Genomic DNA, 18,097 nt, shown 5'->3' on the forward strand with positions numbered 1-18,097 from the left:
TATGCGAAATCCGTTTTCGATGAACTAGAGCTTGTCATGAGAATAAGCACAAGCTCTAAAACATCACATGGATAAGATACAAATAACAATCAAGAAAGATGATGCCAGGATGCAAAGGTTTGAGCTCTCTCCGAACGATACGATCGAGTTACTCACTCGAGAGCCCTCTTGATAGTATGGCAACTAAACTATAAACCGGTCTCCAACTACACCATGAGACCGGTGAGAAAGAAACCCTATCAAGAGCAAACCTTAACCTTGCGCATTCCACTTGAGCTTGATGATGATGGTCTTGACGGCAACAAGATGGAAGGCCTTTCTTGATTGTGCTTGCTTGACGAAGTCTTGTGGATTGCTCCCCCATAATCCACCATGGGAGAGCTTCTTCTTCGGCGCTTCTTCACATATCCATGATCACCATATGGATGGCAAGAGTCAAGCAAAGGATCTCTTCGAGATGGCTCATCTTGAACTTTCACTTCATTATGTTGATGTCTTGAAGTAACTTGAGGGCTCACTTCATCTTCATCTTCAAGACATACTTGACACTTGATATCCTTCATCAATTTATTCTTATTGCAACCTTGAAGCCAACAAATGGTTCAAGTATTGCCTATGGACAACACCTACAAATATAATTCAATGAAAAGATTAGTCCATAGGGATTGTCATTAATTACCAAAACCACACATGGGGGCTCCATGCACTTTCAGCTCCCACACCGACGCCCCCAAAACGGCGGCTCCGATAGATTTAGAATTTTACAATGAAATTTAAAAACTGAAATTCATAGAAATTCATAGGAAGTTCATACAAAGGTAGCTCGAATTTAAACATAAATTAAAACTTAATCCTATCTACTGGCCGCCGTCGGTTGGGCCGCTCGACGGCCCTGCCTCGTCATCGTTCTTCGCCATTGGCGCCTGCGACCGTGCCCGCTTCTCCTCCCTTGCTTCGCGCATCTGGCGGTGCAGCATGGCGGCCGGAGTCGCAGGGGCTTGCCGGCGGCGCTGTCCCCACGCTTCCATCCTTTCCCGAGAAGCGGCGATCTCGGCGCTCCGAGCCACCTGGCGGGTGAAGGCCTCGTAGTGCCGATGGGCGTAGAGTTCTGCGCGCCTCTGTCGCTCCGCCGCCATGAGTCGGCGTCCCGCCTCCTCCGTGGCCGCTCGCTGGCACGAGATCTCGAGGCCGTGCTGGAGGTTCACGTTGTTGATGAACTCGTCCTCCTCCTCCATCAACCGCTTGTACCATTGCGCCTTCAGCGACGCGAGGATCGCCGCTTGATCCGGGTGGGCGGAGACCTGCGGTGGCTGCCCCGACTGCGCTGCCTCCTCCGCTGCCTCTTCTTCCGCCGCTGCGACGTAGACCTCGTTCCACGCCGCGAACTGTGGGTCTGCGTCCTCGTCGGTGCTGTTGTCGGCGTCGGCCTGCGGCTCCGGCTCGGGCTCCGGCTGCGGTGGTGGCGGAGGCAGCGCGCGGCCGTTGAGGCCAAGCATGGAGTACGCGGTCTTCAGACAGGGAGGCATTTTGGTATGGAGAGGAGAGAATGGAGCGGCGGTGGTGGAGAGGAGAGAATGGAGTGGCGGTGGTGGATGACATACGAACTATATAGCGGTCGCCACTACCCACATTTACGCCGACTGGACGTCGCGTGGCCAGTCGCTGCTCACGTGGCCGCCTCGGTTTCCGCGCGGGAGGCCATTAAACGCCGGCGACCAACCTTCCCGCGTCGCGGCCGGTGCGAACCGTCGCGTCCTCTCGCTGACAAGGCGTCCCCACCCGCGAAAACCATCGTTCCGCGATGCGCCGGCGCGCCCGATTCGCGCCCTTGGCGAAGGAGCCGGTACGGGGTGCCGGCTATTCTATTGGGCTCGAAAAATGGCCGGCGCCGTTTGGGACGCGCCGGTGCGAGCCCAAAAATGACGCCGGCCTCCAAATCGCTATCGGGGCTGCTATCGGGGCCGCCGGTGGAGATGCTCTTAACGCAAGACATTTGACCACTCGACAATGTATGGCCGTACCTGCCGTACATGGGGTATTTTGTCCATGCAACTAGCTGGAAAATGTCCGGATTGACATATGTATTGTACTAATTGTCTACTTGACAGGTGCTTGCATTCTTTTTTTTTTCGAGAGCACGCGCAAAACGTGCCTTATCTTTATAGAAGAGAAAAGAGTGCAAAAATACAAGAACATCACCATGGCGCTGCGAACCCACACACACGCCACCCGCCCTCCTCCTAGGCCTACTCTCTCGCTATGTCTATCCTCCCTCCTCTCTTGGCGCTCTCCCAAAGAAGGAAATCATCTCTGATCTGGACTGCCATCTGGTCCACCGTCTTCTGCTCCCTCTCATTGCCAAAAGCTCTAGCGTTTTGCTGCTTTCAAAGCGTCCATGTCGTGCTGATGACCAGGGAATCGAAGCGCTTCCTATCAATCCTCTCACTCGCTTGCGGGCCTCCGTCCACCATCTCTGTAGATTGCCTGAGGCTCCAGGGTCGGTGATCCTCAGCTCTGCGCTTAGCAGTACCCTGCACCAGACCTGTCTCGCATAAGGGCAACAGGTGAAAATATGATCAACGTTATCCTCATCCTGAAGGCATGTGTAACATGCATCCGGAAGCTCCTGCAGCCCGTGCCTCGCTCTCCTGTCAGAAGTCCACAGGCGGTATTTCAAGGCCAGCCATATGAAAATCTTGCACTTCATGGGTGCAAAAGAGCCCCATACCAGTGTGCTCATACTCCAACGCACACTTCCTTGGCACAACATCTTATAAGTGCACTTAGCCGTGTATGCTCCTGACTCCGCGCCTTTCCAGGAGCATTCGATTCTGCTCTAAATTGGATTTAGCAAATGACCATGTATGAGCAATTTCAATGCCACTTCTGTTTCGGTGCTCCTTTCTTGGAAAATTCTGGGCTCGTCTGGACGTTGATCTTGACATACAGCGGGGGCACGATCGTAACTTCACCAAATCGGACATATACTTATGGGTCTGTGTTATCTTGTAGGAGCCAATCCTGTATGTATGACATCCACGGCGTGGGGATGGTAGTTAGGCCGATGTGATCGTCACGTGACTTTTTTTTTCCGAACGCAACGTATAATTCCATATCAATACATACAACTATATATAGGCTAGATATAGATTTCAGCGGAGCCAACATAGGAAAAAGAACCCAAATATAACCGTCAACTTTAGTTAGGGAGGAGCACTGAAGCAGGGCTCTTCCAATGGATGTATGTGCATTACATGGTATAGTCATATTTGCTTCTTTTCTATGTCTCTATAGATCGGCAGAGCCTTTGCCTTATTTTTTTTTTGAAGTAGCCTTTGCCTTATATTTCATACCATGTACAGTAAGAACATCTCCGTCTCCCCCCTATGCATCGTCCGGTGTCACTGTTTTTTTTTTTGGCTCGAACGGGGGCACCGACGCAGTAGTGATTATGGGGAGTAGTCGGCGCCTAGCCGTTCTCCCTATACGGCATCCAGCCGTTTTGTTTGCTATAATTTGAAACAAAAAATTAGCTATAAGAATTTATTACAAGTTTAACAAATAAATTTGTTTACCACCGTAAATAGATAAATAAGTTCAACATAGTAAATAAATAAATAGTTTGGCTCAAACTAGCAAATAGATGAATAAACTAGGCAGCAGCTTTGCAGATCCACAAATTCTCCACCCGATCATCTTGCAACTGGTGGTGAGTATTTTGTGTCTCGAACTTCTTGATGTCTAGCGAGAAAAGCAGCAAAGGCTAGCGGCACATCTGGATCAACATCTTCAAAAGGACCCATCCGTTCATATGGTTCAGTATAGAATACTGAAAATTCCCGCTCGCTCTCAATAATTATGTTGTTCAATATCACAGAAGCAGTTATGACCTTTTACATCGGATCTTTCGACTAGGTAAGAGCGGGTACTAGAAAATGGCAAATCGATTTTGCATGACACCAAATAACAACTCCACATCCTTTCCGCAAGCCTCTTTGCTGCTGAGCAAACCAAGCTATATTTCCTCTACGCATATGGTTTGAGATTGTCTTCATAAATATTGATCATCTTGGATATATGCCATTGGCCAGATAGTACCACTTGTCATACTGATGGTCACTGATCTCAAACTATAGAGCATTGCCTTCAACAAGATTTTGAAACACATTCGAACACTACAACATATTGACGTCATTGTGCAATCCTACCATACCAATACCAAAGAAAGCATGACAAATCTAGATATCGTTATCTTCCACTACCTCAAGCACCACAATCCATGATCCTTTGTGACCTTTATAAATACCCTGGTGTGCAAATGGACAATTCTTCCATGCTCAGTGCATACAGTAAATACTTCCAAGCATTTCAGAAAATCATCTCTCTGCATTATGTGCCAAGATCGGAGATGTGTCTTCTGTAGTGGGTGTTCACAAGTAGTTCTTTCCAAACACTCCGATAATTTTTTTCGACAAAGGAAATATATTAATATCAAAACGATACCTATTACACCCAGCCTCTGCAACAACGCACCACCCTAATGGCACTACGGATGCACACAACCAAAAAAAGGAAAAGAAAACTAAGAAACAAAAGTCCCGCTACAGTATCTCGAGCCTAACAACAGCAATACATCCACCACCAAGACAACACCTGAAATACAGACTCTCCAAAAATGATGCCTCCAAGAAGGGAAGAGTGCGCTAACACCATCGTCGCCCGATCAACGATGTTAGGTTTTCACCCTGAAGATAGTCCCCGCTCTCAAAACAATGCCTCCAACAAGGTCATTGCCAGGCACAACCAGTTAAGGCCATACCTTGGGTTTTCACCCTGAAAGGTAGGACTATGAACTTCACCTGAGTTGTCGCCCCCACTTTCATACCGCTGCTGTGAAGCCCGGAACACCAAGCAAGTCCCTCAACAGCGCGGAGACTTGAACCTCCCTTAGCTAGTCCTCCCCTCCGGTCTTCATGAACTTCTCTTCTTCCGACTTTCATCATGGATCCATAGTCACTTGATGTCAACACAGAAAAAGAGCTTCGCGCCGCTCCCTCCAGAACCAATCGGTCGGAATAAAAGCATGGGTGCGCACGACCGAATACCACCGATCCAGCAAACTCCAGGCAAAAAGCACTGTTACATTCGCCGGCGGAGCCTTCCGGAACTCAACACTCCGACTAGATCACGAGTCCAGGCCTCCGGTAGGTCTTCCTCTTCACGCAAGAGAGACCCTAGGACCGCCGCCTTTATACAGGTCGGACCCCCACGTCGGCGACCATCCCGGGCTGGCCACTCCAACCCTCCACCGGCGACTCCGTCGCCGGCTTCCAAGCATCTCCATCTTGTCACCGGAACGCGGTGATAGATCGATAGATCCGCCACCACCAACAGCAGGCCGACCCTCTCCAGCGAAGAAGTGGGTCACCTCCACCGTCGTAACCAAGGCTGCAGCCCCGAGCGACCTCGTGTCGCGGGTGAAGCCCGAGATCGCCTCCACTCACCGGCGAGAGGCGGGGGGGGGGGGGGGGGGGGGGAATTGGCGCAGGCCATGAGCCAATTACCCAACACTCCGATAATTACCCATCAGAAATCAATGGCAATGGATTTGGCCATGCGCATGTAGTTGTCCTGTGTATCTCCAGGCATACCATATGCAAGCATCCGGAGGACGACTATATATGCACTTCTGAATAGTGAAGAAACCAAGCAAACTGATGGTGCCTCTCTTTAGCTTGAAGTAGTCGATCTCTCTGAGATTCTCGACAATCTTCAGAAAAAGCTTCCTAGTCATTATGAAATGGGGGCGAACAATGACATCGCTGTGTGCAAGGGATCATCGGCGAAGTAGTTGGCATAGATCTTGCAATAGCCTTCCATCCTCTGCCTCGGCTTGCTCTTGCGACGCCCTGACACGGAACCACCAAGCCTCGTCTTATCCTCCTCGGCAATCATGGCTAGGAGGGCGTCGAGGATCGACAATTGCTCCTCGTCACCGACGACGTCCCTCATTGCAATGGGGACATCGACTTCCTTGTCCATCAAAGTAGCCATCACCCCTCGTCGTCTGAGTCCATCGTCTTGGCAAATCGTCGAACACCTCGCGTGCAAGGTGGGTGTGGGGTGGGGACGGGAAGTGGAAAAGTATGTTCGGCGCGGTAGAGGGGTGGGTGCGGTTCCTCTCTGGATCGCGGGAGTTCGTCGCGACGGTGGGAGGGCTAGATTGGAAGGGATTTTTGTGAGTCTCGGCGACATGGCTGGCCCGCGATATTGTTTCGTCCACCCCCTCCCCCTCCCCCTACGGATTGGGTTCGGTCTGGGGCCGCGCCGCCGCCAAAACAAAATTATGGCGGCGGCTCAGGGTGTAATTTTCTATTGGCGACCCCATTTTCACATTTTTGGGGCCTATACGAGGGGCGATTGGAGATGTTGTAAGTAAATACGGAGGAGAGAACAAAAAAGAGTAATCCCACCTAAGGTCAGACATCCCATTCTAGTTCTACTACTGATAACATTAGGCACAACTCATCTCGAGCTACCTCTTCTGTTAAAGCTTGCTTTTATCCATACAATAGGCTCCTTTCAGGTATATTCCCAGCATAACCTTACTGCGGCTTCATATTGTAACCTTCTCACAATTCTTTATTGAAACATGAAAGTCAAACCCGATAAAAAACTACTGGCATTCAAAAATCCTTCTAATAATATATCAATACATATATGGCATTTGTATACTACTTACAAAGTTGCAACTAGCAGAATGGCATATCTGTACGTCAACCCCGTAGGCCTATATATACGTACCAGCAGTACGGAACAAAGCACAACAAGAGAAGTAGAAGGAGAGCTGAGAAGCTTAGTTGAGTGCTCGTCGATCTGTCGGTCATGGCGGGTGAACAACTCAACGTGTTGAAAGCGCTTGACCAGGCGAAAACGCAATGGTACCATTTCACGGCCGTGGTGATCGCCGGCATGGGCTTCTTCACCGACGCCTACGACCTCTTCTGCATCTCCCTGGTCACTAGGCTGCTGGGGCGCATCTACTACACCGAAGCTGGCAGCAACGAGCCGGGTCACCTCCCGGCAAACGTGTCGGCCGCCGTGAACGGCGTGGCCCTCTGCGGCACGCTCGCCGGCCAGCTCTTCTTCGGCTGGCTCGGTGACAAGCTCGGCCGCAAGAGCGTCTATGGTTTCACGCTCATCCTCATGGTCCTCTGCTCCATCGCGTCAGGGCTCTCGTTCGGCCACGAGGCCAAAGGCGTCATAGGCACGCTTTGTTTCTTTCGCTTCTGGCTTGGCTTTGGCGTCGGCGGCGACTACCCCTTATCGGCGACTATCATGTCTGAGTACGCCAACAAGAAGACACGTGGAACCTTCATCGCTGCCGTCTTTGCCATGCAGGGCTTCGGCATCCTGTTCGGTACCATCGTCACCATCGTTGTCTCATCCGCGTTCCGGAATGCGTTCCCAGCGCCACCATTCTACATCGACGCAGCGTCATCCATTGGGCCGGAGGCCGATTACGTTTGGCGCATTATCGTCATGTTTGGCACCATCCCTGCCGCGCTGACCTACTACTGGCGCATGAAGATGCCAGAGACCGCACGGTACACGGCGCTCATCACCCGCAACACGAAGCAGGCAACCGCAGACATGTCCAGGGTGCTCAACAAGGACATCACCGAGGAGGAAGAGAAGGTCCAGCTTCAGGTGGCCTCCGGGGACACCTGGGGCCTCTTCTCGCGGCAGTTCATGAGCCGCCACGGACTACACCTGCTAGCCACCACTAGCACCTGGTTCCTACTGGATGTCGCCTTCTACAGTCAGAACCTGTTCCAGAAGGACATCTTCACCAAGGTCGGTTGGATCCCACCGGCAAGGACAATGAGCGCCCTGGAGGAGCTATACCGCATCGCCCGTGCACAGGCGCTCATCGCCCTTTGCGGCACCGTACCGGGATACTGGTTCACCGTCGCCTTCATCGACATCATTGGCAGGTTCTGGATCCAGCTCATGGGTTTTGCCATGATGACCATCTTCATGCTCGCCATCGCCGTGCCGTACGACTACCTCGTGAAGCCGGGGCACCACACTGGTTTCGTCGTTCTGTACGGCCTCACCTTCTTCTTCGCCAACTTCGGGCCCAACAGCACAACCTTCATCGTGCCCGCCGAGATCTTTCCGGCGAGGCTCCGCTCCACGTGCCATGGTGTCTCTGCCGCTGCCGGTAAGGCCGGGGCGATCATCGGTGCATTCGGCTTCTTGTACGCATCACAGGACCAGAAGAAGCCCGACAAAGGGTACTCCGCCGGTATCGGCATGCGCAACGCACTCTTCCTGCTAGCCGGCACCAACTTCCTGGGCTTGCTCTTCTCGCTGTTGGTTCCAGAGTCCAAGGGCAGGTCACTCGAGGAGATCTCCAAGGAAAACGTCGGCGATAATGGAACCGAAGCTTAGGCTTGGTGTTCTACATGCATGGCTGCTGCTTGGTGTGGTTGCTTTCTGTTGGCAGTGCTCTTTCTTTTTTTCAGTGCTACCAATCACTGAATTTATGGTATTGCTTTGATGTCCGTGTGTAATTGTTTACGGTGAGATTTTCCCTACTACCCGGCGTTGCATTTTTGCTATGGGGTGCTATACGGGGTACTTGTTTATTTTCTTCACCAAGAATTGCTTATAAAGTCGCTCATTTGTGACTTCGTGCAAACATTAGTGGCCTATTGCATGAATGTCAAAATCTACTATCCTTGACCTGAAAGGTATTGCACTCCAACAAAAAAATCAATATAATGTTTAAAAAAATGTAATCACTCCACCCATGAATAATAAATGTGTATTTCTAGATATTGTTACAAGTCAAACTTTTTAAGATGCCACCAATTTTACAGAAAGGACTAGAAATATATATGATGTCAAATTGGTATATTATGGAATTCTATTTTAAGACGGATCCAGTGATACTAATTTAGTGTCATAAATGATGTTGCCTTTTCCAATAAAGTTGGTCAATTTTTTAAGTTTGACTCTAGACAAAACCAAGTCTTAAAAAGTTAGATTTAAGAAACAAGCTAGAAATACACTTATTCCTGGATGGTATGACTATTTACAAGAGATTTTCAGGTAAAGAAACTTGGGGAAAACACAAGGACACGGCTAGCCAGCATCCGGTGCTGGTTTGTTCATCCCAGCATCCGGGTGCTGGTTTGTCCATCCCAGCATCCGGGTGCTAGTTTGACTGATTCAGCATCCAACCAAGAAAATACATGTAAGATAAAGACAAGAAAATACACGTAAGGTAAAAACAATGTTTGTATAGCATCCAAATAAGAAAAGGGGATGTTACACGTAAGGTAAAAAACAGCAGACATCAATGTTGTGACAAACTACTCCGGCTCTTCTGCAAGACAAGTTACTCTAGAATTTCTTCCTTTCTGCAAGACGGACTACTCCATGTCTTCTTTCTCTTCCAAAACTCCACGGAATCTAGATTTAACTGAAAAGTGCGAGTAGATCACAAAACAACACACGATCTTCTCCTGCATGAAAACAACTTAGCATCAATCTTAAGGCAACTTTAATATTACCTAAAAAGCAACTTAGCATCAATGTTTAGATAAGTTAAACATTATCAGAAATTAACTTAACAAGGGAAAAGTGAGTAAGTTAATTAAAATGGATAATCAAGTTACGTCGGCCAGCAGCCACGGCAGGCTTGCGCTCGCGATAGGAATTGTGGGCGCCGCCACCTCCTCAAGCTAGGCGCCATGGCCTCCTCCACTATGGCGCTGGAGATGGTACTACCTACACTGCCCAGGATCCATAGCTTCCCGGTGCAACTTAGCAATATCACAAATAAGCACCTTAAGCAAGTTGACAAGGCAACTTAATTAGACCAGTGGACAACTTATGCATGCTGCTCGAAAATGAAAATTAAGATAGATTGTAGATAACCCCACAACTTAAGCATACCGGACAAAATAACTTAATTAATATTTCATTTCAACTTGAGCATGTTGACAAGGAAACTAACTAAACCATTGAACAACTTATGCATGTTGCTCAAAAGAAACACATACAAAGATTGCGCCAATACCCTGAGACTTAAGAATGTTGGAGGAATCCACATGATTAATTTCAATGCTCAACTTAAGCATGTTGACAAAGCAACGAATCAATCCAGTATGTAACTTATGCATGTTGCTTAAAAGGAACACCTAGATACCGATACCCAAAAACTTAAGCATGCTCTAGGAATAAAAAATCATTTCAGCATATTCAACTTAAGCATAGTAATAAAATAACTTAAATCGCTAAACAACTTATGCATGTTACTTCAAATAAGCACCTAGATAAATTGTACTGATACCCAACAACTTCAGCATGCTCGAGGAATCAACTTAATTTATTTCAGTACACAGTTTTAGCATAGTGATAAAACAATTTAATTAAAACGCTAGACAACTTATCCATATAGTTCAAAAAGGAATCAGAAGAACTAAAACTAACCCATATAAGTATTTGTAACTTGCCCAGTTTGTCTATTACACTCAGAACTATTAGGTAGTGGAGAGCAATATACGGAGCTGATCCGCTCTATATTTCATACTCTTGATTCATGAATTCAATGGCTACAGTTTTCCATCACGCAATAGTTAGGAGTTTTATGTAAGTGTCTCTCTTCCTTAAACACGTACCTGCTGGTAAGTTTCCGGACGAGGCCCTCGACGATTCCCTGCTGCTGCATCAACTTCTGGTAAACGGAAGCGAGAACGCTTGTTCGCCTCTTTTGTTATTTTCTGTGTTATCAGATTTCAAGTTTGTGTGCTAGAAAAATAAGTTCCTAATTAAAATCATTATTAAGCTAAGGAACACTATTGGTTGTTTAACCAAAAATTAAATGCATGGTGGAAAGAAACTTAGTTAGGTTATGTAAAACAACTTCTTTAGTCTCAGAAAGCAACTTAGAAGGATGACAAGAAGCAACTTAATTAAATTGGTATGCTACTTAGGGGCATTTTGGTGTAACTCAAAAACTTAAAGAATGTTGACAAAAAGTAACTTAGGGAGATTATAGAGAAAGTGAGGCATGCTAACAGGCTAAATCATCGACTGTAATCAACTTAGTTTGGATGATAGAACCAGCTTAGTGAGACAACAAAAGTAACTTATGCATTTTTTCAAAAGCAACTTAATTAATATAGAAGATGATGGAAGTAAAAAAAACACCTCGCCCTCGATGGACATTGCACACGTGAAACTAAAAAAATACCATGTTACAAAACAAATAAAGGCACATCCAAAGGGTGTGACCAAAACATCACATTGAGATAATGGGAAATTAAAAAACAACTTCCTAAGTACATGGGTAAGCAGTTTGTGATATGTCTGCCTAATCGAAACGAACACAGCAATAGCAAGCAAGCGATAAGCATCTTAGGGTAAATTGGAAAAGCAACTTATGGTAAAGTAACTAATCAACTTAATTATGATAAAGTGGGAATAAATTTATGCTAAAGTAGCCAATCAACTTAATTCAAAGGGATAAGCAACTTAGGTAAAAGTTTAAAAGCAACTTAAGCCGAAATGGATAATCAACTTAATGAAACAGGATATGCAACTTAGGATAATGTCGGAATAAACTTAAAATAAAGTGACAAAGTAACTTAATTAAATGAGAGAAGCAACATAGGGTAAAGTGGGAAGAAGGTTAAGATAAAGTGAATCAACCTAACTAAATGGGATAAGCAACTTAGTTTAAAAGTGGGGAGAAACTTAAGCTAAAGAGGCTAATCAATTTAATTAAAAGTGATAGTAAATAAGATAATCTAGAAAACAAATTAAGCTAAAGTCGTTAATCAACTTAATGAAATGAGATAATCGATTTAGGACTTAGTGTAAAGCAACATAAGCTAAAGTCATTGATCAACTTAATGAAACAGGGTACGCAACTTCGGAGAAAAGTGTAAAGCAACTTAATCTGAAGTGGTTAATCAACCTAAGAAACATGATAATCAACTTGGCTTAATCTATATGTCCAGTCAAATTAATGAAACATGATAAGAACTTAGGAGAATCTAGCTATCAACTTAGTTTTAAGCTGAAAAGCAACTTAACTAGGGTAAAAAAGGCAACTTAATTGGGAAAAGCGACAGTGAATCAAAGCAAAACAATTCCCCCCACACAAAAAGAGCAAATATCATCAAAGCCTCAAGCTCGCATTCTTACAAAAAGGGGCAGTGAAAAAGGGACAACAATCTGGTAGCTATTGCAACTTTTATTGTCGTATAAACCAATCACATTTAACTTTATATTTCTCACTCAACACAGATGAACACAATAATAGTAAGAATTACTATATAGCTACAGAATGACTAACGCTTCTCCAACGAGCTCAACGCCTGCTCCCTCGCACCCACCCCCTCTCCGCCGACGAAATTACCGCGGGACAGAGAAATGGGGATGGCTCTGGGGAGAGAGAAGGGGGTGTTACGACCCGTACACAGGTGGGATTTGTTGACTTTGGTCGGAGCCAGATGGTTTCTGTCGGGACGTCGGTCGGGACGCGGCGTGCGATCGCCTCGTCCAGGATGCATGGACGGTCCATAACCGAGTGGTTAGTTGGACAAATAGCATTCAAGCACTTTTTAGCACTTGGAACTTGGTAAATCCAGTATGTTACTATTTTCTAGTAGCATGGTATCTAAACAAACTTAGTTAGAAGATGGCACAACTTAACTATGCTGATAGAAGCAAGCTTAATTCAATTCAGTGGTAAACTAAAAAAAGATGATGATAAAAAAGGAAACTTAATTAAATCATTTTACTGCGGCACATTTAGTTGAACTCAAATTCAAGCAAAGTTGGAAAAACAACTCGTTCAAATCAGTATGCAACTGAAAAGGATGTTGCTAAATATCTAAACTAAATTAGATGTTAAAATCAATCCAAAAAAATCATGATGTGAAGTCAAGCTTATCTATATGTAGTACACAACTTAACCATGTTGAACAAACAACTCAGTAAAAACAGTATGCAACATAAGCATGTTGAACCATAAAAAGGAAAAAAAACTTATTTATTTTTTATAACCAGCTTAAGCACGATGAACAATCAAGTTAATGAAAATCAGTATCAATTTAACCATTTAGTAAAAAAAACAACTTAAAATTGACCACCTAACTTGCTAAAATCCCTGAATTATGCAACACTAATGAACTGTGCCAATAAACCGTGCTCCTATTTCCCTTTGCTATGCATATATCAGCCAAGCATCGTCGTGAAAATGAATTGCCTATGGTACCTATAACTCTACAAAAACATAGGGATCTGCGAAAAGGTATGTCCGTGTTCCAGCACATTAACCCAAATTCTGCACATGAAGTGCAATCCAGTTTGTCAGAAAACGAAATTATACAGATAAAAGAGGCACTGAATTATCAGAAAAAATTCAGAAAAGAGAATACTTGTTAGAATTCACATTACAGTAACATCACATCTGAGTGCTTGTTCCTTTACCTCTAAATACACGGCGGCGGGAGGAGCGCCTAAGTTCCAGTGGAAGGAGACAGTGGCGTGGAGACTCAGAAAACTTTGACACAAATGTTCTCGGCTCTCACAATAAATAAAATAAATATCTACAAAAAAGCATCTAATAGGCAACCAATGCTACCAATTCAGTTCTATAATGCATCAACGGAAGCATCTAATAGGCAACCAATAGCAATTATTGCCTGCATTAAGAAAAGCATGTGATAACATGTTAGGTAACAAAGTTCATGCAAGATTTGGGCAAGGGAAAGCAAATTAAATCCTCAGCCGTAACACTACACAAAGCAGTTTTTATTCAGGTTTAAACATAAACAGTTGTTGGGCACAGATGCAAGACATCTGCATCGTCATGTGCCTCTCACAGGAGGTCCCTCTCCATCATAGTCTTGCATTACACAAGACCAGATTTAGCTCGCACATAATCACTCCCATAGGCAGCACCCCAACCCTTTCTTGCATCTGCATAGCAAAATGACATGATGAGGGGTGGACTTGCGATGCTAGATGGACGTTCACCACTGACCACTATACTATCAAAAGGTTCAACCACGAGATTAATTCACCACAAGATGGGCGTCATGAGATCCATATACCATTGATTACTAATTTGTTCAGAGAAATCGGCAGCAAGAGGTAGAGGAGAAAAATAGAGTGGGGGCTGGAACCGGGAGATGAATCCCCACATCCTCAGAAAAAAAAAATGCATGCATTGCATTTCCACATTACGAATCGCACGTTATTGGGGGATTTGTGCATAGACAATTACCTGGGGTACTCGATGCAGACACCTCCGACGTGGATCTTCGTCTCCGACAACCCTGTGATACGTCTCCGACGTATCGATAATTTCTTATGTTCCATGCCACATTATTGATAATATCTACATGTTTTATGCACACTTTATGTCATATTCGTGCATTTTCTGGAACTAACCTATTAACAAGATGCCGAAGTGCCAGTTGCTGTTTTCTGCTGTTTTTGGTTTCAGAAATCCTAGTAAGGAAATATTCTCGGAATTGGACGAAATCAACGCCCAGGGTCCTATTTTGCCACGAAGCTTCCAGAAGACCGAAGAGGAGACGAAGTGGGGCCACGAGGTGGCCAGACTATAGGGCGACGCAGGTCTTGGCCGCGCCGACCTATAGTGTGGGCCCCTCGTGTGGCCCCCTGACCTGCCCTTCTGCCTACTTAAAGCCTCCGTCGCGAAACCCCCAGTACCGAGAGCCACGATACGGAAAACCTTCCAGAGACGCCGCCGCCGCCAATCCCATCTCGGGGGATTCAGGAGATCGCCTCCGGCACCCTGCCGGAGAGGGGAATCATCTCCCGGAGGACTCTACGCCGCCATGGTCACCTCCGGAGTGATGAGTGAGTAGTCTACCCCTGGACTATGGGTCCATAGCAGTAGCTAGATGGTTGTCTTCTCCCCATTGTGCTTAATTGTCGGGTCTTGTGAGCTGCCGAACATGATCAAGATCATCTATCTGTAATTCGATATGTTGTGTTTGTTGGGATCCGATGAATAGAGAATACTTGTTATGTTGATTATCAATTTATATCTATGTGTTGTTTATGATCTTGCATGCTCTCCGTTACTAGTAGATGCTCTGGCCAAGTAGATGCTTGTAACTCCAAGAGGGAGTATTTATGCTCGATAGTGGGTTCATGTCTCCGTGAATCTGGGGAAGTGACAGAAATCTCTAAGATTATGGATGTGCTGTTGCCACTAGGGATAAAACATTGGTGCTATGTTCGAGGATGTAGTCACTAATTACATTACGCGCAATACTTAATGCAATTGTCTGTTGTTAGCAACTTAATACTGGAGGGGGTTCGGATGATAACCTGAAGGTGGACTTTTTAGGCATAGATGCATGCTGGATAGCGGTCTATGTACTTTGTCGTAATGCCCAATTAAATCTCACTATACTCATCATAATATGTATGTGCATGGTCATGCCCTCTTTATTTGTCAATTGCCCAACTGTAATTTGTTCACCCAACATGCTGTTTATCTTATGGGAGAGACACCTCTAGTGAACTGTGGACCCCGGTCCAATTCTCTATACTGAAATACAATCTACTGCAATACTTGTTTTACTGTTTTCTGCAAACAATCATCTTCCACACAATACGGTTAATCCTTTGTTACAGCAAGCCGGTGAGATTGACAACTTCACTGTTTCGTTGAGGCAAAGTACTTTGGTTGTGTTGTGCAGGTTCCACGTTGGCGCCGGAATCTCTGGTGTTGCGCCGCACTACATCCCGCCGCCATCAACCTTCAACGTGCTTCTTGACTCCTACTGGTTCGATTAAACCTTGGTTTCTTACTGAGGTAAACTTGCCGCTGTGCGCATCACACTGATACGTCCAAAACGTATCTACTTTCCCGAACACTTTTGCTATTGTTTTGCCTCTAATTTGTGTATTTTGGATACAACTAACACGGACTAATGCTGTTTTCAGCAGAACTATTCTGGTGTCTCGTTTTTGTGCAGAAATCCAACTTTCGGGAAAATCCTCGGAATTTATGCAGAAGGCCCTATTTTTCCAGAATACTGACGGAGCCAGAAGGTCAAGTAAGGTGGAGGCCCGAGGGCCCCACACCATAAGGCGGCGCGGCCTAGGGGGGGCCCGCGCGGCCCTATGGTGTGGCCCCTCGGCCGGCCTCGACGCCCTCCTTCGGACTATTTATCGGCCTCGACCTAAAAACGCACGGGGAGAAGTCGAAGTCGCCGTAAACCCTCCGAACGCCGCCACATCGCGAAACTCCGCCTCGGGAGCCGAAGTCTCCGTTCTGGCACTCCGCCGGGACGGGGAATTGGAGGAGATCATCGCCATCATCACCGCCAACGCCTCTACATCAACCAGCCATGTTTCCCCCATCCATGTGTGAGTAATTCCCCCGCTGTAGGCCGAAGGGGATGGTAGGGATTGGATGAGATTGGTCATGTAATAGCATAAGATTGTTAGGGCATAATGCCTAGTGTCCGTAATTGGTACTTTGATGATATTGTTGCAACTTGTTATGCTTAATGCTTGTCACTAGGGCCCGAGTGCCATGATCTCAGATCTGAACATGTTATTGTTTCATCATGATATTCATTGTTTATTGATCTTACCTGAAAGTTGTATACACATGTCGCTGTCCGGAACCGATGGCCCCGAAGTGACAGAAATCGGGACAACCGGAGGGAATGGTAGCGATGTGAGGATCACATGTGTTCACGGAGTGTTAATGCTTTGCTCCGGTACTCTATTAAAAGGAGTACCTTAATATCCAGTAGTTTCCCTTGAGGCCCGGCTGCCACCGGCTGGTAGGACAAAAGATGTTGTGCAAGTTTCTCATTGCGAGCACGTACGACTATAATTGGAACACATGCCTATTGATTGTTTTGTACTTGGACACCGTTTTATTATTATCTGCAAATGCCCTGCTATGATTGTTACATGAGTTTCTCTCATCCATGCAACGCCCGTTCATCCGTCCCCGTGCCGACAGTATTTTAATCCTGCTGTTTACTATAATCACTACTGCTGTCTTTGTTACTCTGCTGCTGTTATTTCACTACTGCTACTGCTATAAAACTGTTACTACTGATAAACTCTTGCGAGCAAGTCTGTTTCTAGGTGCAGCTGAATTGACAACTCCGCTGTTAAGGCTTCCTAGTGTTCTTTGTCTCCCCTTGTGTCGAATCAATAAATTGGGTTATACTACCCGCGAAGACTGCCGCGATCCCCTATACTTGTGGGTCATCAAGACTGTTTTCTGGCGCCGTTGCCGGGGAGCATAGCTTTATTTGGAAGTTCACTTGGATTGATATTGTTCGCTGCAAATTCTCCATCATGGGTAAACCTCGCGATACTAAGGTCGCCATATTACCATCCACTACAAGAAAAGGTACAATTCTGAGTACCTCTCCTACACTTGATTCACCATCTGTGATTGATAAACTTGTTTCACCGCCACATGCTTCACATGCGGGTACTTCTGCTGAATCTGAAAACTCTCATAATATTGATAATATTTCTGCTGTGCTTGATGATAGTGGTTCATTGGGATCTTTTCTAGATGCTACAATTGCTAGGTCTAGACAAATTGAAAATACTGAAACTCCTAATGAAAATGCTACTACACCTGTTAATTCACCTGAACTTGATTATTTTAGTGATGATCCTGATGAAGATTATGTGGAGCTTAATGATGATTTTATTGAAAAATGCAATGCTACTACTGATGCAAGAAAAATTAAAAAGTTGCTTGCAGAACATGCTGTTAGATATAAACTGTCTCCTGATCCTAAATTTGCCACATCTCCTATAAACATTAAGGATAAAGATTATGATTTTTCTCTTGATCTATCTCATATAGCTATTGTTGAGAAAACACCCTTTTGTGGTACTGAAAAAGAAAGTGCTGTTGAACACATGATTGAGTTATCTACTCTAAGTAGCTTGTTTTCTGATGATGTTAAGATGCTTGTTAAACATTTTCATATGGTTCAAACTCAAATTGATCAACTCACTAAAGTGCAAATTGACTTGTTGG

At 45.6% G+C, this 18,097-nt stretch overlaps 1 protein-coding gene and 1 long non-coding RNA gene across 2 annotated transcripts; one reads left to right on the forward strand and one right to left on the reverse strand.

The window, feature by feature from the left end:
* Positions 1-2,204: 2,204 nt before the first annotated feature.
* Positions 2,205-8,457, forward strand: LOC127349156 (inorganic phosphate transporter 1-2-like). The gene is made up of 2 exons (XM_051374939.2): positions 2,205-2,221; positions 6,879-8,457. Exon 2 carries the CDS (start codon positions 6,886-6,888, stop codon positions 8,455-8,457), a length of 1,572 nt encoding a protein of 523 aa, XP_051230899.1. The 5' UTR covers positions 2,205-2,221; positions 6,879-6,885.
* An 809-nt stretch (positions 8,458-9,266) lies between these two features.
* LOC127296724 (uncharacterized) lies at positions 9,267-14,218 on the reverse strand. The gene is made up of 3 exons (XR_007848684.2): positions 10,695-14,218; positions 9,690-9,860; positions 9,267-9,536 (listed from the first exon to the last, which is right to left on the reverse strand). It is a non-coding gene; the product is annotated as an uncharacterized lncRNA (long non-coding RNA).
* Between the last annotated feature and the right edge of the window lie 3,879 nt (positions 14,219-18,097).

The sequence above is a fragment of the Lolium perenne genome, chromosome 4 (assembly GCF_019359855.2).
Source record: "Lolium perenne isolate Kyuss_39 chromosome 4, Kyuss_2.0, whole genome shotgun sequence".
NCBI classification, from domain to species: domain Eukaryota; kingdom Viridiplantae; phylum Streptophyta; class Magnoliopsida; order Poales; family Poaceae; genus Lolium; species Lolium perenne.

What these genes read in the sequence shown, in the direction of transcription:
- LOC127349156 (XM_051374939.2), top strand. Translation starts at nt 6,886, where the DNA reads ATGGCGGGTGAACAACTCAACGTGTTGAAAGCGCTTGACCAGGCGAAA.